General features: G+C 48.4%; 1 protein-coding gene across 2 annotated transcripts in view; it reads right to left on the reverse strand.

Moving 5' to 3' along the window:
• The window catches only part of YRDC (yrdC N6-threonylcarbamoyltransferase domain containing), a 151434-nt gene that overhangs the window by 33961 nt on the left and 94964 nt on the right, over positions 1-22509 (reverse strand). The window contains exons 6-7 of one of the 2 annotated variants that reach the window (XR_011279574.1): positions 20733-20810; positions 6328-6401 (exon numbers count right to left, since the gene is read on the reverse strand). Coding sequence is in view for 1 of the 2 variants with exons in the window: in XM_069622656.1 (XP_069478757.1) it covers positions 20750-20810 (61 nt within the window). In the remaining variant the exon portion in view is untranslated. The remainder of the gene's footprint in view (positions 1-6327; positions 6402-20732; positions 20811-22509) is intronic. The other variant, XM_069622656.1, reaches the window with a different exon arrangement.

Consider the following 22509-nt stretch of genomic DNA (forward strand, 5'->3'; position numbering starts at 1 on the left):
AGCTGTGCTGCTTCGGAAAATCTTTCGGCGTCTGCGTCCTGCGTCGATGACGTTGATACGCCGTCTTCGAGGACCTCCTCCGACGGCCGACGTCACTGGATGTTATAAGTAGGACGCACAACGCCCATAGCCTCAGGTTGCAGTTTTTTCCCAGAACATGTGGCACCAAACTACTGCCCGTCTGACCACAGAAAGCCTTGCGGAAACGTAAGCTGCAATCGCATAAGAAATTCTGTAGCGGGGAAGGCAGGGAGGGAGCGATATGGAATACGTCGTCGGACTATCCCATCGAAAGAACGTTGCCAGGTAAGAGAGTAACTTGTTCTTTGAGGGGATTGGGTCCTCCAACGTATTCCATATCTATGACAGACTCCCAAAGCAGTACAAACGTAAGGAGGTGGGAAAATAATTTAGAATATAGAACTTTAGAATGCCCAATCAAATTGCAGAGTAAAGGACCGCCTTGCCAAAGGCCAGATCCTGCCCACGGATAGAATCTAGGGAGTAGTGACGTACAAAAGTATGGACCGAAGCCCAGGTGGCTGCATCACAGATGTTACGAATAGGAACACCCGTCTGCAGGGCAGTAGAGGCAGCCATGCCCCTGGTAGAATGGGCCCGGAAGCCTACCGGAGGGTCCTTACCTGCCAAGGGGTAACATTCAGAAATTGCCAGGATAATCCATCGAGACAAAGTCTGCTTAGTAACAGCTTGTCCCAAACGCCTTCCAACGTAACCAATAAAGAGTTGATCGTCCACTCTGACCCGGGACATGCGTGAAATATAAAAGCTTAAAGCTCTCCTAAGATCCAGCCTATGGAGCCTCTCCTCTTCCTTACCAGGATGCCGAGGAGGATAAAATGCCAGAAGAATAACCTTCTGGCCTAAATGGAATTCCGACACCACCTTCGGAAGAAAGGAAGGACGAACTCTAAGGACAACCCTTTCCTTTTGAAACACAGTGAAGGGTGGCTTAACTGAAAGTGCCTGTAACTCACTCACTCTGCGAGCAGAAGTGACCGCAACTAAAAATACAGTTTTAAGGGTTAACAGTCTCAAAGGACAAGAATGCAAAGGCTCAAAGAGAGCACACATTAGAAACTTGAGAACAAGGTTCAGATCCCAACCGGGCACCTGGAACGGTGACAGAGGGAATACATTAGTGAGCCCTTTCAGAAACTGAGAAATGGGATTTTAAAATAAGAACACTCCTCAGGCGAGCGCTTCAATATAGACAGCGCCACCAGGTAACCTTTAACGGTACCCACTTGCAGGCCCTTGTGGGCCAAAGAAAGCAAAAAAGACAGAACCACAGGAATGTCACATGAAAAAGGATCCACATTCTTAACCCTGCACCAGTCGCAGAACTTTCTCCAACGGCAACGGTACAGGGACCTTGTTGCCGGCCTTCTGGCCGAAAGCAACACCTTCATCACGTCTTCTGGGAGGTCCCAATCCTTATACCTCAACCTTTCAGAAGCCAAGCGTGAAGGTTGAGGGATCTGACCTCTGGATGGAGAACCTGACCCCACTCCCGTGAGAGCAGATCGTTTCGGTAGGGAAGACGACGTGGAGGGCAGATGGACAAGTCGAGAAGGTCCGGGTACCACGTCCTCCTGGCCCATGCCGGAGCAATGAGGATCATCCGGGAACCGAACCTCCGTAACCTCCGCAGCACTTGCAGGATGACAGGGACTGGAGGAAACGCGTACAGCAGGGAATGACCCCTCCACCACGAACGCGTCTCCTAAGGCTCCTCTTGGAGGAAATTCCTGCGAGCAGAACCTTCGCACTTCCGGTTGACACTGAAGGCGAAGAGATCCACTTGAGGGGTCCAAAGGGCGAAGATCTCCAGGAGAATCTCCTGAGCCAACTCCCACTCGTGAGAGATCGCACTCTGCCTGCTCAGAGCGTCCGCCGTCTCGTTTTCATCTCCGTCCAGATGAACTGCAGACACCGAAATCTCCTGCTGGATTACTCAGAACCAGAGCTGCAACGCCTCCCTGCACAGAGCAAGTGACCCTGCCCCCCCCTTTTTGTTGAGGTAGTGCATGGCCACTGCGTTGTCCGTCAGGATCAGGACAGTCTTTCCTCGCACAGTCGGCAGAAAAGCCTTCAGGGCAAGCCTGACGGCCCTCAGCTCCAACAGATTGATATGGAGTCTGGACTCCGACGTAGACCAACGACCGCTGACTGTCAACTCGTTGGCATGAGCTCCCCATCCCGTGAGGGATGCGTGCGTCACGATCGTCACCTTCAGCCAGGGTAGCCAAAATGGAGCCCCCTTCATCAGATTGCCTTGGACGGCCCACCACAGACGGTCCCGGGCAACGAGGGCGGCACCTGAACGGGGTCCGACATCCTGCCGGAGGACTGTGACCACTGGAGTTTGAGAGCCCATTGCAAAGATCTCATCCGCAACCTGGCCTCTGGCACCAGAAGAATGCAGGATGCCATGAGGCTGAGCAACCTCAAAAACTCGAACGCTGGGAGACTCTGGGCGTGTTGAAACTTGTGCACCATCTGCTGAATGTGATGAGCCCTCACCTGGGGAGGAAAACACTGCCCCAGGGACGTGTCGAGCACTGGTCCGATGTACTGGAGCCGCTGTGTTGGCGTCAAATGGGACTTTAAATTGAGGGAGAAGCCCAGCCTGTGAAGGGAGTGGCAGGTGACTGACAAGATGATCCAGGACTTGCTCGGGAGAGCGCGCCCTGATCAACCAATCGTCCAGGTAGGGGTAGCCGTGAATCCCCCCTTTCCCGAGATACGCTGCCACCACCACCATGAGCTTGGTGAAGACCATCGGGCGGAGGTCAATCCGAATGGCAGGAACCGAAACTTAAAGTGCGAGTCGCCAACCGCGAACCTCAGGAACTTCTTGTGCTTGGGATGGATTGGCACATGAAAATAAGCGTCCTTGAGGTCTAGAGACACCAAACAGCCTGAAGTTGAAGGGCTGGAGGACTTGAGAAAGAGTAACCATCTTGAACTTGTCCTTCCGAAGGAGCTTGTTCAAACCGCGCAAGTCCATGATGGGTCGCAATCCCCAGTCTTTCTTTGAAATAAAAAATAAGGGGAATACCATCCCTTGTTCCTCTCCGCTACAGGCACCAGTTCTATGGCGCCTTTCTGCAGCAGGGATTGAATTTCCTGCGCAAGGAGCAGATCCGGACTCTTCAAGGAGAAGTTCCCTGGTGGATTGTCATGAGGCCTCTGCCGGAAAGGAAGACAGTAGCCGTGGGCTATGATCTCCAGAACCCACACATCTGAAGTAATGGCCCGCCATTCTACCAGATGCTGCGCCAGCCTTCCCCCCCAACTGGCGAACCATGGGACATGGCCTCATGACTGAGCTGAAGCGGCTGCGGCGTTGCCTGGAGGCAAAGAGGAAACTGCCAGAGAGTACCATGTTTTCCACCTCTCGCACTCCTACAGTGGCCCCTTTGACTAGCAGATCCTGTCGCTTTACTAGAGGGTGAGTAATAACGAAAGGAACCTCCCCTCCATTGCTGTCCCCTAGGACGAAAAGGCGGAGGTTGGCAAACTGCAGCGCTCAACGACTTTGCTGGAGCTTTTGAGGTCTGCAACCTCTTAAGGCTCTATTCAGCCTTGCTGCCAAAAAGATGTACACCATCAAAGGGCATGTTGAGGAGCCGGGCTTGCACATCAGGAGCAAACCCTGACTTCTGCAACCACGCAAACCTGCGTATTACGGTGCTCACCACCATGGACTGGCTGACGCAATCTGCCAAGTCCAGACCGGACTGAACGGTCTCACACATGGCATCCTTGCTATCCTGTATCATAGCAAGAAAACCATCCCGTTCGTCCCCTTCAGGAATATGTTCAGCCGCTAAGGAAACAGTTCCACAGAGTGTGCGTGAAACGTGACAAGTCACATACGGAGTTGGCTGCCTGAAGAGCCATACCCCCTGAAGAAAACACTTTCTTCGCCCAACCATCAAAACGCTTGTCGTCCCTATCAGGAGGGATGGTAGGATACAACGCCTGCTTTGCTGGGGCCGTAGCCGCCTGCACCATCAAACTCTCTGGAGTGGGGTGCGTGGTCAAGTAGCAGGGGTCGCTACTGGCTGGGCGGTATTTTCGCGGCAAAAACGTGCCCACTTCCGGGAGACTCTCCGGAGCAGTCCAAGCCGCCGCAAACCCTCCTTTGTAGAGCCATATGGAACGGCAGTACCGGGTCAGTTGGTGGACCTTGGTCGAGGATATCCGTCCGGTCATCCTGTAGAAAATCCCCTGGTGGAGCAGACCACCAAGTACTCGGTGACCCGACATAAGGCGCCGGTACGAGGACTCGGCATGGGTGCCAGGCTCAGGTCTACACCTCCGGAGAGGTGTCCAGACCACTGGCGTCGTGCAGCGACTGACGCAGGTCCTCAATCTGACTATGTCCCGAGATAATCTCGTCTGGTACCATATCAGGAACCATCCCATCTTCAGAACCCTCATCCACCTCAGAAATATAATCCAGATGGTGGAAAGTGGGCACAGAATCAGGGACAAAGACATGTTTGGCCTTGGCCAGAGCCTTTCTAGGGAGTTCCACCGTGCCACGGGGTACCTCCGACAAGACAGCCTCGAAAGGCGTCGAGTGAATCGGCGTCGACGGAGAGAGCAGCGCCGACAGCATCAACGGCTTCGACACAGGCCTCGAGGGCGGAGCCCCGAGCGTGTCCTTCGACAGCCTGGTGCGCCGACGACTTCCTCGGAGGCGAAGCCTCGAGAGAGTCCCTCGACGACCTCGGCGCCACAGGCGTCGACGTCTTCTTTGAAGACTTCACAGGTGCACACGGTCTGGAGCGCGTCGAGGACCGGGACCTGGAACGGGCATGACTAAAACGATTCCCCTTGTCCGGACAGGACCTTTCCCGTGAATCGTGCCGACCACCCGAGCCCAAAGGGGTACGAGCAGTGTCTCTAGTACGGTCACGCCCGACGCCACTCGGAGGCGCGGACGGACCGGTGCCCTGCGATTCAAGAATCGCTAACATTTTCTTACCGAAGAAAGCCCATTCTTCCGGAGTCGCATGCTTGGTGGGATAAGCAACCCGCCGACGGACGGAGTCCTCGGACAAGGACGGGGAAGGCAACCGATGACGGCGCTTCCGTGAGTGCCTCAAAGAGGCAGAGGAGTGGCGGGACACACTCCGGGACCGAGACCCCCTAGACTCGAAGACGATGCAGAGAGTCGCCCCTCTAATCGTCCGTCGAAAACCCAATGGACCTCTACTTCCGGGGCTTGGACACCTTACCGACCGACAGCTTCTTCCAACGCTCCCGCAAGGCCTTGGACGTAAGCGACTGGCAGTCGACACAATCATCCGTGTCGTGGGCCTCCCCGAGGCACCAGAGGCAGGCGTGGTGCGGGTCCGTCACCGACATCTTGGACCCGCAGTCCCCACACTTCTTGAAGCCCGGACACGGGATTGAAGAAGAGGAAGACATGCCGATAAACCTCACAAACAAACAGGTTCGAAGAACTGAAAGAACAGAAACTCCAAAGAGTCGAGACACGCGAACACGTTCACAAAAAAACGGAACTGAGGCTACGGCGTCGTGCGTCCAACTTATAACATCTGGTGACGTCAGCCATCAGAGGAGGTCCTCGAAGACGGCGTATCAACGTCATCGACGCAGGACGCAGAAAGATTTTCCGAAGCAGCACAGCTGTGGTGATTACTGTCATAGATATGGAATACGTCGGAGGACCCAATCCCCTCGAAACAGAGCTCTGGAGACATTGTGCTTCTGGGGGAAGGTGAGGAAAGATAGAATGCCCCTGAGGAGAAGAAGCTGGAAGTTGGACTTCTTGGCAAGGTCCGTGATGTGTGGAGAGAAGGAGAGAGAGGAGTCAAAGATGATCCCAAGGTTTTTTGCCTCACAAGTGGGTGAGGGGAGGGGACCCCAGGAGTCTGGGCAGAGAGTGAGGGGGGAACTTGGAGCAGGTATCCCAATGAGATGGATCTCCATCTTGCTGGTGTTGAGGCAGAGATCATTGGCCGAGCACCGTGCCTGGATTGCAGTCATTGCAATCAGGTATAAGGGAGAAAGAAGATGAGGAGGTGGTAGGGGAAGGCAGCCAGAAAGAGAGCTGTGTGTTGTCTGCGTAACACTGGAAGTGAGGAGGGTAGGTGGAGATCAGGTGGGCCAGAACGGCCAGGTAGATGTTGAAGAACCACAGTCGGTATACTTGACAGACTGTTTGGACAATCCTTTATCTGGTCTCAGTATTGATTGGTCTGTACCCTAACACCAGAGTCTACCCCTCCTAAGAATGAAACACAAATTCTCAGTCACACTTACCAGTGAGTTTGGTCCAACCTTTACAGAAACCCTGCAGGTCCAATACAGGCTGGTCTCTGTAAACACAACCTGTCCTAAGATGAAACATAATATTGTTTTTCTTTTACTTTTTTAAAATCAAGATAAAGGGAGATGCAGAGAGAAATTCTTGACTAAATGTATTATTCACAAGGTTTAAAACGTGTTCAATTCAGCATAATAATTCTTCGGAGTTTCATATTTTTGGTCAAAGATGGGCTGGTTAAGGCCAGTGTGGTTTTTAATTAGGAATCAAGGGATTTGGTCAGTGGTGCAGTGTGTCAGATCGGAGGCGCATCATGCAACAGCTGGAAGAAGGAATTGCCTAATGAAACTATAGTCTATGCTCCTGCACCCTACCACCACATTGAACCTCATAGGTGCATCATTCCCTCGAGGGCCCAACAGGGTTACTCATGTCAGGACTCAGACTCAATGGAAGGCCCTAGTAACCACTTAACAGGCTTAGCTGGTGTCTAGAATTGCAGCTTCCTGCAACGTACCAGGACTAGGTGGCATCCAAGATCTAATACTTCTCAAACTGCATCTTTCATGTATTCAAACAATGGACCTCCACCTGCACAATCTCTTCACCAAGGCTGCCATCTTAACATCAGATGAAGTTGCATGAAGCTCCAGAACCTGGTTCATCGCTACCGTTTCCAACAGTAGGGGTGCTTGCACTATCCTCTTTGGCACAGTTGTCACCTGCACACCCTGAACTTTCTTCGCTGAACCACGACTTTGATAGCTCTTTTTCTCCATAGCTTACCGCTGGACTTTGTCAAGTAGGAATACACTGGACCCCATGGGAAACCATTGCGTGCCAACTGAGCACAAATGCAGACTGACAATTTGACATCCTCTTTTCACCAAAATCCAGGCTCTCTGTTTTTGGTTTCATTACGTTGGTTGACCCTTGGGTTATGAGGAATTCTAGAGAACTGACCTAAAGACACTACAAACTGGACCTTAAAGTACTTTAGCAAACACCTAGTGACGTGTGAGATAGCCACGATCCTTAAATACGAACATACCTATTTTTTACCAAAGCCTATAGAAGAACAAGTTACTTACCAACTGGTAATGTTCTTTCGACTGGATGTTCCTCCCACATATTTCTCATCTTTGATATTCGTATCATCAGCTTTGCTGCTTCGGAAAAAACATTTCCACACCAGAGGGTGCTGTGCTCAATGTCGTGGCGTCGACATCCCTCGAGAGTGTCAATGTCACCCGTAGTATAAATAGCTTGAGACGCGCCCGTTGGCTTCAGTTTCATTTTTTCGATATCCTCAACTGAGAAGTTGACCAGGCGTACCCTTAGACCGCAAGCTCTCAAGGAACACGTAAATTGTACGGGGCGGGGGGGTAAGCTGGGAGGGTCGATGAGGAATACGTGGGAGGAACATCCAGTCGAAAGAACATTACCATTTGGTAAGTAACCTGTTCTTTGAATGGATTGTGTCCTCCCACGTATTCATCAGTTTTGATAGACTCCCAAAGCATGACATTTGAGGAGGGAGTACCAATTATCCTTATCATGGACCGTATGGAGAACGGTCTTTGCAAAAAGACCTCCTTGGGATGAGGTTGAATCTAAGGAATAATTTTTCACAAATGTATGCTTAGAGGACCAGGTGGCAGCTGCACAGATATCTTGCACTGGGACACCCCTTTGAAGAGCTGTCGAAGTTTCCATGCCCCTAGTGAAGTGAGCTTTTTTTAACCTGCCAGTTTGTAACATTCTCCAATAGCCAAAACTATCCATCTGGTTAAAGTCTGTTTTGCAACTGCCAGGCCCAACTTGTGGCCGATATCCAATGAAAAGTTGGTCATTTTGCAGACACTTTGCAAGTCTGGAAATATAAAAGCTGAGAGCCCTTTTTAGATCCAGCCTGTGAAGTCTTTCTTCCTCCTTACTAGCATGAAGGGGAGGCTACAAGGATGGCAATGTCATTCTTTTTCTTGGAGACAAATGAAAGTCAGAGACTCCCTTGGGTAGGAATGAAGGTTTGACTTTGAATATTACTTTATCATTATGGAAAATGGTGTGAGGAGGCTTACAAGAGAGAGCCTGCAACTCACTCACCCTGCGGGCTGATGTAACAGCCACTAGTAGGACTTTTTTTTTTAATGTGAGGAGCCTTATAGGTCAAGAATGCAAAGGCTCGAAAGGAATGCATGCAAGACATTTTAATACTAAATTTGAATCCCAAACAGGGACATGAAATGGGACTGGGGGGGGGGGGGGGGGGGGGGTACACGTTAGTGAGACCCTTCAAGAATTGTACAATCAATGGTATCTTGAAATATGACACTTCTTCAGAGGAGCGCTTAAAGATAGAAAGCGCCGCTAGGTATCACCGCTAGGTATCCTTTTATTGTGACAATCTGGAGCCCCAGATTGGCTAAATGTAATAGGAAAGAAAGCACCATAGGTGTGCCACATAGGAATGGATCCACATGCTTATCCTTGCCTCAGTTACTGACCTTATTCCAACAACACCGGTACAAGGATTTTGTTGCTGGCTTTCTGGCCAAAAGCAAAATCTCCATTACGTCGTCCGGGAGGTCCCAATCCTTATATTTCAGCCTCTCAGAAATCAGGCATGAAAACTGCGTGTCTTGACCTCTGGATGGAGAACCCAACCTTACTCTTGCGAGAGAAGATCCTCCCTTTGTGGAAGACATATTGGAGGGCAGATGGACATGTCCAGAAGGTCCAGGTACCACGTCCTCCTGGCCCAAATCGGAGCAATTAGGATCACGGTCTTCCTGAACTTTCTCAGCCTCTTGATGACGCGAGGAATCACTAGGACTGGAGGAAATGCGTACAGGAGCTGAAATTCCCAGTCCACTACAAACACGTCCCCTAGGGCCCCTCCTGGTTGGAAATTCCTTTGAGCAATACTGATCGCACTTCCGATTGACCTCGGTAGGGACCAGATCCACTTGAGGGGTTCCCCAAAGGCTGAAGATCTCCTGAAGGACTTCCCGAGCTAGTTCCCACTCGTGGGAGACTGTGCTCTGCCTGCTCGGAGCGTCCACCGCTGTGTTCTTCTCTCCGGCCAGGTGAACTGCTGATAGAGAGATTCCTTCTTGTATTGCCCAAAACCAGAGCTGCATTGCCTCTCTGCATAGTGGTAGTGTCCCTACACCTCCTCTCTTGTTGAGGTAGTACATGGCCACTGTGTTGTTCGTCACTATCAGGAAATTCTTTCCCCGTACAGAGGGCAGAAAGGCATTCAGCGCTAGTCCGATTGCCCTCAGCTCCAAAAGGCTGATATGTAGTTTGGACTCCGATGGAGACCAACAACCGCCGATTGTCAGTTCATTGGTGTGGGCTCCCCACCCAGTGAGTGAGGCGTCTGTCACTACCGTTATCTCCGGCCATAGTTGCCAAAAAGAGTCTGCCTTTGCAAGCCCTCCATAGAAGATCCTGAGCAACTGTGCTCAGGACTTGCAGTAGATCTGACATATTCCCTGAGAATTGGGACCACTGATTCTTGAGGGCCCATTGAAGGGATCTCATTCTCAATCTGGCCTCTGGCACTAGAAAAATGCAGTATGCCATGAGGCCGAGCAACCTCAGAAAATCGAAGGCCAGCAGATGCTGGACATTCTGGAACCTTGTTACCATCTGCAGAATGTGTTGAGCTCTCACCTCGGGAGGCAAGGCTTCCCCGAGGAAGTATCCAGAACTGCTCTGATGAATTGGAGTCTGTGGAATGGTATCATATGGGACTTCTTGTAATGGAGAGAAAAGCCCAGTCTGTGTAGGGAGTGGCAGGTGATCCGGAGATGTTCCGGGCCTGTTCGGGTGAATGAGCCCTGATTAACCAATCGTCCAGGTAGGGGTAGACGTGAATCCCCCCTCTGCTGAGACTTGCAGCCACTACCGCCATCAGTTTGGTGAAAACCCTTGAGGCGGAGGTCAGCCCGAATGACAGCACTCGAAATTGAAAATGAGAAATGCCAACTGTGAACCTCAGGTACTTTCTGTGCTCGAGATGGATTGGCACATGAAAGTAAGCATCCTAAATGTCCAATGATGCCAACCAGTCTTGGAGTTGGAGCGCCTGAAGGATCTGAGAAAGGGTTACCATCTTTAACTTGTCCTTCCTGAGGAATTTGTTCAAATTTCTTAAGTCCAAGATGGGTCTCAATCCTCTGCCCTTCTTGGGAATGAGGAGGTAAGAGGGTTACCAACCCTTGTTCCTCTCCGCTACAAGTACATGTTCTATTGCACCTTTCTCTAACAGGGTTAAAATTTCCTGCACAAGGAGCAGATCTGGAATTTGGAAGTTGTATCCTGGTGGATGATACGGAGGCCTTGTCTGAAAAGGAAGGCAGTAACCCTGGAATACTGTTTCCAGTACCCAAGCATCTGAAGTAATGCCCCGCCATTCATTCAGATGCTGAGAGATTCTGCCTCCCACCGGGGACTTCTGGGTCAAGACCTCAGAGTGGCTTAGAGGCAGCTACAGCAGCAACTGAAGGGACAGTTGCTGCTGCTGGGTTTGATCTAGCACCCTTTCCTCGTTCACCACGAGGGATTCTTTTTTGTCCTTTGACTAGCCTGTACTCTTCCCTTTCCAAATGAGGAATAGAAACGAAAAGGACGACCCCTCCAGGAAGATGAGCCCGAGTAGGAGTGTTGCTGAGGTTGATGTATGGAGGCCCAAAGTGACTAAGCTGCCGCCTTAGAGGTCTGCAGCTTCTCTAGAATCTCATCTGCCTTGCTGCGAACAACCTCAAGCCATCAAAGGGCATATTGAGCAGCCTGGCATGCACAATCGGTGCAAAGCCAGACTTTCTCAGCCATGCAAACCTACGCAACACGGTGCTAGAAGCCATGGACCTGCTGATGCTGTCAGCATTGTCCAGTCCTGACTAGAGACACTTCCCCCATTGCCTCCTTGCCATCCTTTACTATAGCCAGAAAGCCGTCACGTTCCTCGCCTTCCGGAATGTGCTGAGCCGCCACGCTCACAGCCCCAAAGCGTGTAGGTAAACCTCTAAGGGGTACAATTAACATTAGATGACTTTAAAGCCATGCTGCTCAAAGAAAAAAAAATCTTGCGAGCACAGGCATCAAGCCTCTTGTCATCCCTATCCGGGGGAATAGAGGGATAAACAGACTGTCTGGTGGATGTAGCTGCTTGGACCACTAAGCTTTCAGGTGCAGGGTGCTTAGTCAAATAGTCTGGATCAATGGATGAAGGTCTACATTTTCTGGCAAAATGTTTGTTTACCGCTGGTCCAGACTCCGGAGTCTCCCAGTTTGACATGACCTTCCTTTGAAGCGATGCATGAAAAGGCACTACTGGATCTTTCTGAGGACCCTGGCTCAGAAAATCTGTCATGTCATCTTGTTCGTAGGTGGGAGAATTCCTGTTCCAGCCCATGAAATCCACAACCCGATTCATGATATTCCTGTATGCTGAATGAGCATGATCAGCTGGCTCAGGTTTGTCAAACCCCAGTTCAGGTGAAGTGTCTATGCCACTAGCTGACTGAAGACAGTCATAAAGATCAGACATCTTTGATTTTAGGTCAACCAGCTCCTCAGGAGCGTTTTTGGATGCATATTTCAACCCAAAAGGTGATGAATCCTCCTCAGAGTACTGTTCTTCCTCATAAATAGAAGTCATAGACTTGACAAAGTCTTCCCTTGGCAAATGGGTATAAATCATACCCGTGGGTTGAGGCCATGAAGGCATCAGCATTGGTTTCGTCAATGGCGTTGATGACGCTACAGGAATCGATGCCGTCTTCGACAGAGGCGTCGATGGCATTGGTGTTGTCAGCGCTGGCTTCAATAAAGTCGTCGAAGGTGCCTCAGACAAAGGTGTTGTCGAGAATGGTGTTGACAAGACCTTTGAGGCTTGTGTCGACGAAACCTTTGATATTGGTGTGGATGAAACCTTCGACACTGGTGTCGAAGGTTTGGAACTTAACGTCATTTTGTCTGGCGTTGCCTTCAATATATGCACCGATAGGCTTGTCGACTTGCTCTTTTTTAGAGGTATCGGGGAAGGTTCTCTAGATGGTACCCTCGACTATTTCTCACCGGATTTAGGATAAGGTGGGGCATGGTCTTCGCGTGACTTCTACAAGGGGGGGGTTTGGGGGGGGGGGTTGGGCCGCATTCTCGAAGATTTGCATCATTGGGGCTCTGTAGGCCTCCCATTTCCATTTTCAAGGGGAATCATGTTTAGATGGACAAGTGATCACCCCTGTAGAGACAGAAGGAGACTAAGAAGAGGGAGATCTGTGACGTCGCTTCTTAGCTTTCTTCGATGACGAAGACGTAGATTTTCTAGACCGACTCCTCGATCGAGATTTCTTCGACTTACGCCGGTACGAGTACCTACACTCCCCGGAGTCTTTATTCCTCTTCGAAGAAGCCGTCGAAGATTCCCTCCCCACCGCCAATTTACCTCAGTGTTCCTTGAGAGCTTTTCCCGTCATGGCCGGACAGGACCCGCAGTCATCGGTCCGATGTTCGGAACCCAGGCACCACAGGCAGACGCGATTGGGATCAGTGACGGACATTTTCTTACCGCAATCCTGCCATTTTTTTAAGCCAGTTTTTGGGGTCGAAAGATTTGAAGAGGTCACCTTGACGAAAACCGAAGCGCCGTTTCAAACACTCGAAGCAAAAGCTTTTGGAAAAACTGAACTGAAGCCAATGGGCGCGGCTCGAGCTTTTTATGCAACGGATGGCGTGGACGCTCTACGGCAGCCCATCGATGCCACGACATTGACTACAGAGCCCTCTGTTGTGTAATTTTTTTTTTCCCGAAGCAGCAATGCTCATGATACGAATATCAAAGATGAGGAATACATGGGAGGACACAATCCATTCGAAGAGTATGTTTTCATAAATATACAATGTAGACAATCCCTTATTGTGTGCCATTATCTACAAACCTGTACCTTCCTTTCCAGTCTACTACCCTCAAAAAGCATATCCTTGACTACTTATCCAAGCTTAGCCATTGGAGAGAACAGAGACACCCTGCAACCGATGAGATGGTTGGTCTTCAGGAACCCTAAATGTACGGCAAGGTAAGTCCCACACTCTGGCTGTCATGAATCACAGAGTGCGCCTCTTTTGGGCTTCTTGGTCCCTGTCACAGCGGGCTTGCACTCATTAATACTCCCAACATGGCCGTCCAGCGTAATCCCTTCTCGCTCCATGCGCTGGACGTAGCCTTTTCTACTAATAGACCATGCCTTCCGCGGCTCTGCGAGTCTCAATGCTATTGCGAAGTAGCGACCAGACGTGGGCTCTGTAGCTCGTGGTTCTTCTCCTTTTTCCAATTTCGCTATCCCTTCCTTGTCCTCCCCCTTCTACTTACCTCCTGGATTCGTGGCTAGCGTGCTTCCACTGCCTCCTGGATTCGGCGTCCCGGAAACTGAACGCATTCTGGATTCTGAAGAGACTCTGGCAGTCGTCTTCAAGACCCGGTCCATCCGCAAGAAGGCATTGACCAAGGACACCAGTAAAGAACTGACTCAGGTGAGAAGGGGGGTGGGGGGGGGGGGGGGACTCCTTGACAGTTTGAGACGCCACCCGTCCGAACTTGATATTGATATGGAGGCTGCCGTGCAGGACCTGATGCGTAGTATGCAGGAATTATCAACCGAGGTACAGAATTTAAAGGCGGAGAACACCGCTCTCAAACAATTGGTCCTATCCCGGGATTATGCTACAAAAGAAAGTGTCTTACTGGGCGGCATCGTGGACAAATACGACGGCTCAGCAAAAACCCTTCGTGCATTCCTGGATTCGTGCTTGGTTAACTTTACCTTCAAGCCCTATTACTTTTCGACCCCCAGGGCCAAGGTGGGTTTTATAATATCTCACCTTTGCGGGAATGCCTTAACTTGGGCTACTCCCCTCGTTAACTCTAGTGATGCCCTCTTGGAAGACTGATGTGTTTAGACAGGCCCTTAAAAATATGTTTGACCGCCCTGAGCAGGTTTACAGCGCCCAGGAACGCCTGTTAGACTTTCAGCAATGTTCCCAGGATATGCTCACATATGTGACCCGGTTTAAACAATTGGCTAAGGAAGCTGACTGGTCCGCTGAGGCGAGCTTTACCCTGTTCAGGAGAGGATTGAACGAAGAGATTAAGTATGAGCTGGCCAGAGTGGCACGACCAAGCTCGTTCCAGGCACTAATGGATCTTGTCATGCAAATAATTGACTTCCGTATCCAGGAAAGGAAGACCGAAAAGAAAAAAACCAGGGGAATTCCTCCCAAGGTATCATTTGAGAGTACCGTCAGAACGGACACCAACCCAAGCCCAGTCACAGAACCAGAGCCCATGCAGATTGGGGCCTTTCGTGGACCCATATCTCCGCAAGAGAGAATGAGAAGAATTCATACGGGCTTGTGCATGTATTGTGCCTCAGATAAGCATTTGGTTAGGGAATGCCCTCTAGCACCCCCTCAGCGTTCGGGAAACACCAGCTCCCGATCCTAGATGGAGCAGAGCTTCGGGAGAGAGATGTTTGCTCCACATCAATTCCATCCTTGAACTCTCCTGGACAAAACAATTTGGTGCTATTACAGGCCTTCTTATCACCCTGCAAGAATAAGACCTAATCCATTCTGGCCCTGGTAGACTGCGGAGCTATGGGGATATTCATCGATCAAGAATGGGTTACTAAACATCGAATTCCGTACGAGACACGAAGCACCATGCAACCTGTGGAAGCTATTGACGGAAGACCCCTCGCATCAGGGCCCATAAGCCTGCAGACCAAAGAGATCCAGCTTTCTATAAATCGTCATCAGGAGCCGATTAGGTTTGACATCATTAAGTCAGCTCATTACCCCATGGTTTTGGGTATGCCCTGGCTACAGAAACACAATCCATATATCAACTGGACAGCAGGTTCTCTATTTCTAGGCTCAGAGTTTTGCATGTCTCACTGCCTATCCCTGGAACCTCCGTTAACGCACCCAAAGGAACCAACCAGGGAACAACAGACATCACTCATGGTGTCTAATGGCATATACGTTCCTGAGGCGTATCAAGGATATGCTGATGTGTTTTGGACTGCCATAGTCCAGGCCTTACTCCCACACAGACCTGAAGACTGCGCAATAGATACAGAACACTCCGCAGTGATTCCCTTCAGCAGGATGTTCATCTTTTCCGAACCTGAGAAAAAGGCCCTAAGAGAATACCTGGATACCAACCTTGAAAATGGCACCATAAGACCTTCAAAATCTCCTGCTGGTGCTTCCCTATTCTTTGTTCCCAAGAAGGATACCAAGGAACTCAGACCCTGCCTCGATTATCGCGGCCTAAATCAATGCACCCTCAAGGACCGTTACCCTTGATTTCGGACATCCTGGAAGCCGTGAGAGGCGCGGTAATATTCACCAAGTTGGATCTCAAGGGCGCCTATCACTTAATTCATGTCCGGGAAGGGGACGAATGGAAAACCGCCTTCAGAAACACCCTTTGGCCATTATGAATATCTAGTCATGCCCTTTGGACTAGCTAATGCCCCGGCAACTTTCCAACGCTTTATGGACAGGGTGTTTTCTGACATGTTGTTTCTCTTCGTCATTATATATCTGGATGACATATTGATCTTCTCCAAGGACCCTAGACAACATGAAGAGCACGTGAAGGCAGTCTTGCAGAGACTTAGAGAAAACAAACTCTTAGCCAAACCCGAGTTTGTTTCATGTAACCTCCGTTCATTACCTAGGATTTATCTTTAGCCCAGAAGGAATCGGTATGGATCCTTCAAAGGTAAAGGCCATACTGAACTGGCCTGCTCATACTTCCGTGAAACAAGTTCAATCATTCCTGGGCCTTACCAATGTCTACTGCAAGTTCATATCTCATTTCTCCGAGAAAGTACAACCGATTGTTGCTCTCCTGAAGAAAGACACTCCCTTCCTCTGGTCTACACCACAAGAAACGGCGTTCCAGCATCTGAAGACAGAGTTTACACAAGCTCCTATCTTGGCCCAACCCGATACTAGTCGACCCTTACTAGTAGAAACGGACGCCTCCAATTACGCCATATGTGCGGTCCTGAAGCAAGAATTAGGAGATAAACTGGAACACCCAATTGCTTATCTTTCACGAACTCTGACTCCTAGTGAAACACACTATTCAGTCCTGGAAAAAGAATTGTTAGCCATCCGTCAAGCCTTCACTGAGTGGCGACATTTACTTCTGGGAGCTAAACATCCAGTTCAGGTCCGTACGGACCACCGGAACCTCCAGATTCTACAGTCTTTGGAGTGTAGGAATAGTCGTCAGGCACGATGGGCATACTTCTTTGCCCAGTACCAGTTCCACATCACTCATGTTCCAGGATCGCAAAACCTAATTGCTGACGCCTTATCTCGACGACCAGACTACGAGCCCATTGAAGACGAGGCATATCCTCAGATGTTTCTCCACCCCCCCCCCCCCCCCCAAGATCTTTGTAGCCCAAGCAGTCAACCTCCTTGAAGAAATCCAAGCTCAGACCCAATCCTCTGATCTGTGGAAGGATATATCCAAGAAAAATCAATGGAATCTAAGGGTCCGGGAAGGGTATCTGTTCAAGGACAATGTATTGGTCATCCCTACAAAAAGGCTACAACAAAGAATAATAAATCTCTGTCATGATACCCTACACTCCGGACATCGTGGCATCGCCAATACCCTCCGTCTTATACAAAGGCAATTCTGGTGGCCTAGGATGAGATTCGACGTACGGCAGTACATTCAATCCTGTATTGTCTGCAGTCAAAATAAACATGATAACAAGAGACCGGTGGTCCTTTTACTGAAACCTACACTGCCAACCAGGCCATGGGAGATTATCGCTACAGACTTCATTGTGGAACTACCACCTTCCTGTGGATACACTACCATTATGGTTACCATAGACTTGTTCACTCATATGGCTCATTTTACACCCCTGCATAAACTGACATCCTCCTCTGAACTAGCAGGAATCTTCCTGGAACACATATTCCGTTTGCATGGACTCCCTTCCAAGATCATATCGGATCGTGGACCTCAATACATCTCACAATTCTGGAAATGTCTCTGTCAATGCTTAGGAATCCCACGTGCCCCTTCTTCAGGATATCACCCTCAAACCAACGGAGCCACAGAACGTGTCAATCAAACCTTGGAACAGTATCTTCGATGCTTCGCCACCAAGGTTCAGGATGACTGGTCCCTCCTGATAGCCGTGGCTGAATTTGCCTACAATTCCGACCATTCGGCACTTAAGACCAGCCCCTTTTATTGCAGTCAAGGTTTCCATCCATCGGTCCTGCCTTCTGTTCTTCCTCAACCTACACCAGTACCTACAGTTGACTCCTGGATCGAAACCCTTGTCAATATACATAAGGAGGCCAAGGAATTCTTGGAGAAGGCCAGAAAACAGACCAAGAAATATGCAGATTCCAAAAGAAGACCAGGCCCTTCTTACGCAATCGGTGACCAGGTCTGGTTGTCCTCAAAATTACCACCCTGACATCTACGGCCTAGTAAATTGGCTCCTCGATACTATGGTCCATTTCCCATAAAAAGAAGTTATAAATCCAGTTTCTTATCGGATCAAATTGACGGACTCCTGGAAGAAAATACACCCAGTCTTTCACACATCTTTGCTGAAACCCTACTATCCATCCTCCCGGAAACCCTGCAAACCTCCTCCTATACTGGTCGACAACCAATTGGAGTACGAGGTGTCCCGGATTTGTGATTCCATGTATAGACGAGCTTCAATATCTGGTTGAATGGAAAGGATATCCCCTAGTGAAAGAACCTGGGAGCCTATGTCAAACATCAAGGCCCCTCGGCTGCTCAGAAGATTTCATCTCGTTCACCCGGGCTAACCTGGAGGGAAAGGTCTTCGGAGGAGTCATGAATCACAGAGTGTGCCCCTTATGGGCTTCTTGGTCCCCGTCACAGCGGGCTTGCACTCAATACTCCTAACATGGCCATCCAGCGTAATCCCTTCTCGCTCCATGCGCTGGACGTAGCCTTTTCTACTAATAGACCACGCCTTCCGCGGCTCCGCGTCTCAATGCTATTGCGAAGTAGCGACCAGACGTGTGCTCCGTAGCTCGCGGTTCTTCTCCTTTTTCCAATTCCGCTATCCCTTCCTTGTCCTCCCCCTTCTATTTACCTCCTGGATTCGTGGCTAGCGTGCTTCCACTGCCTCTTGGATTCGTGGCTAGCGTGCTTCCACTGCCTCCTGGATTCCTGGATTCGGCGTCCTGGAAACTGAACGCATTCTGGATTCAGAAGAGACTCTGGCAGCCTTCTTCAAGACCCAGTCCATCTGCAAGAAGGCATCGACCAAGGACACCAGTAAAGAACGGACTCAGGTGAGAAGGGGGGTGGAGGGGACTCCTTGACACTGGCAAAATCCTAAGTGTGGTGAAGATGAGATGGCCCCCCACTTCTTAAAACAATACACTTTGCAGCCATTTGCTTTTTGCTCACTGTACCTTTCACAGATGGAAAATAGCCATTTGCATATCAGTCTTTGTCCCACCCACATGGGCAGTCCAGCACCGAAATGCTATGTCAATTCCTTTCTGAACAAGAGTACCAACAGCAACCCCATACACGTGTTTCAGCCGTGTTGGGCCTCATCAGTGAGGTGAAGCTGTGCCTCTCTGAGCACAGTGAGCAGGGAGGCCACGTCTGGTTGCCCCCAGGTAATTTAGGGTGACCAACCCCAAGTTCCTTACAAAAATATAAAAAAAAGTTAGCAGGCGCCCCTCTCTTGAACGTTGTTGCGGACTGTGCTTTTTTTGCTGTTTTTATATTCTGTTGGTAAACATTGCTCCGACTTAATGACCAACTGTGTATTTGATTGATTGTCTGTCATGGAAATCTGTTTCTAACTCAGCCCAATGTTAAATGTTAACACCTTGTTTCTTTACCCATCGATTTGTAACCGGTTTTAAAGAGATAGCTTTACGCCTATGTCATAAACACCACGTAGGGACCATTATTCCCCCTCTTCATCTAGAACCATTGGTGGTGGATGTAGTTAGTGTTTTGGCACCTCAAGGGAAGAAGGTACCCAGACATGTGGCATTGCTGAATTTTGGTCTATGCCAGAGTAGTCGCTCCATTTCTTTAAGGCTAGCTGCTGTTGTGTTTCAAGGGCATCTTGAAGGGGTAACTGGCCATACGCTGATGACAGCTGGAAAATAGTGTTAGTATCTGCACATATCACAGCAGCACTTGGCAAATGGCAATCTAATGCCTGTACAAGAGGCAAAACTATTGGCATTGCTAATGCTTGTTTTAAACATGGGGTTAAAAATAAATGCCAGTGCTCATGTTTTTACTGCATGTGGTATTTTAACTGTACCACATGTCTATTTTATTTTACCTTCCCAGTGGTGGTAAACATGTAACGGCCACCAGATACTCAAAATAGTGTTTAAAATAACAATTACGCCAAATGGTGTGCAGCTTTCATTGAGCTTGCGGAAACATGGTTTATTAAGATTCATACCACCTTTTCTTTTCCAAACTTTTGAAAAATTTGCTTTTACAAAATAAACTGGAACTGTAGTCCATGCAGATGGGTATAGTTTAACTTTTCTCCTGTTCAGAACCTATACACAATTGGAACTTGGGCTTTTGCAGATCTGGTTGCACGGCAGTGGAACCGGGGTGGACTGGCCTACCGGGAACTTGGAATTTTCCCGATTGGCCTGTACCATCATGGGCCCCTTGTGTGGGAACCCTGCTGTTCTGCTTCTCTTACCCAATCCCCCCATGCACCCCGACCCCTCCTTTCCACCGCTCTACATCCCCACATGCCTTTAAAGAATTTGCTATAAAGCTTGCAGGGTTTTATTCTCACTTTCAACAAATGTATGCTTTCTTTAGGTTTAGCTAGTTTTTAATCCATATTTAGGCATAAAAGTCCTTTACAAAAGTCACAATTTGTACCCATTTTTTCCATACATTATTGCAACAAACACCACCCAAAAAAACCTACTTGCATGAATTGGGCCTGCCCGCATGGTGTACCATGAGGCCACTTTGAAAAGCATTTCCAGGGCCACTTTTTTTTACCAGTCCACCCCCGACTAGAACCCACTTTTCCCTTCAAAGTCCTTTCCACCAATCAGTACAAATAAAAGATGTTCTGCTTCTGTGGCTAGTGGGCTGTAGTGCCAAGATACCTCCTTGGTGATGTTGGAGCTCTTTATAAACCTTAAGTCAGGTTAGGCAGAAACACATCTGTCTTGATGCAGAGGAGCACCAATGTCGAAGTTGCTTTTTGCAGTTTTCTGGTTAATTTGATAAACTGCAGCACTGTATAAATAGTTTGGTAATGTAGGAAACAAACACAGCAAGTACCTTTTACAAAAAAAGAGTTAGGAGTCTGTCGTCAAGCCGTACTTTTTCCCAAGGATTTCAGCTGTATGCTTCAATGCACTGCAAGCAACGAAAACAAAAACACAAGGCATAGAACATTAGACAAATAACTCAAGCAGCAGCAGTTGCACTTCAAAGAGAACTTTTTTGAAGTGTTTAAGATAAGTATTTGAAAGCAACACTTTATGGTCCACCTGGACCTTTGTGAGCCAAACATGGTCAAAAATTGTGACTACAGCAAGCAAATGTAAACATTTACAACAGCAAAAGTAAAATGATAACTGATACAGTAGTGATCTGTGCAGTATGAAGGCAAGTTAACATACCATTTTTTTTAATTGATTTGTTGAATACAACCTTTCAATATTAATTATAAAACAGGTTAGCATGTCTTCATAAAACAAGCATACATTTTTGACCAATGATGTTAAAACATGAAAGAAAAAAGAATAGAAAACAATTAAATCGGGTCATTCGTCTAGTAACAGTTCTAATATAGATACAAGAACATTTAACAATTTGCTCCATATGCCTTTCGACTCAAATTTGCAACCAAAGCACATCATTTTTTTCGTAGTGCCAAGTAAATTACTGGTGCAAAACAGAGCCACTTAATCAACTTCCTTTAACAGTGGCACATTGCCCCAATCATTAAAGAAGGGATTGACCAGTTATACATTTAGCCCAGTTTGATAAGGTAGCTGGAATAGTCCAGGGAAATTAGATGAAATGTGAAATGTTTAAGTGATCGTATCAGTCTCCAACTTCAAAGATTGCAAACAATTAATTGATGCAAAAATTACAGCATTACGCTCCCTGGTTTAAAGGCTGGTCCATAGAATCTCATGAGATAAACATCTATAAGTATTATATAGATGTTCAAAATGAAGACTCCTGGTAGAAGTCAAGGCCGGGCAATAAATCAGAAGATGTTTCAGTGTTTCTAATTCTGAAGAACTTTTGCGTAATCTGCAAGATCTATTCACTTTGGCTGTATTATGTCTGCGTCCTGTAACTTCATGTGTGGGCCACAATTGTAATCTTAATGCGTAGAAAACATTGATGTATATGTCGCTGCAGTACCGCTCTGGGCAGTGCAAAGGTTTGTCAATGAAGTTTTTCATGTGGTTAGAGTGTTGCATGCACTGTTGAAAGTGGTGATCCAATCTAGAAGCCATAGCTTTTTTTTTATAGCACTAGCGGGATTTGTTATAAGTAACTACAGATATGCCAGCCGCAATCATATTTAGGACATGCTCTTTCCATGATATAATGTTCTTAACCGTATGATGATTTAGATAAATTGCCAGGATAGTTGGGAACAGAACTTCCACGGTGTCTGATGCACCGTTTGTATAGATTGAGCATTTTCCAAGTGCAGCACTTAAAGAAAGAAGACCAAGCTCCTGTCGCATTATACACATATGTTGACTATTTGGGATGGGCAACCATTTTTTCCAAAAGATACCCTCAAGCTTCTTAGGTGGGTCAGACACTATAGCTTTAAAGGAATTCCCAATATCAGAGATGAAAGTTAGAGTGATGAGGCTAAAGCCTGCTTTAAGCCACGGTTAGTTGGAATGGGCTGAGAAAGATTACCATCTATAGAAAGGCGAATACGAATTGAAGTGTCCGAATGAAACTGGACAATTAGAGCGCGAATATAGGATGGACAGTTGCCGTCCACAAATTTTTTGAAAAGGTGATCACGAGGAACAGAATCAAACGCAGCTTTAAAAATCGATAAATGCTATGTATA

The sequence above is a fragment of the Ambystoma mexicanum genome, chromosome 11 (assembly GCF_040938575.1).
Source record: "Ambystoma mexicanum isolate Mex_15411 chromosome 11, UKY_AmexF1_1, whole genome shotgun sequence".
Classification (NCBI taxonomy): Eukaryota; Metazoa; Chordata; class Amphibia; order Caudata; family Ambystomatidae; genus Ambystoma; species Ambystoma mexicanum.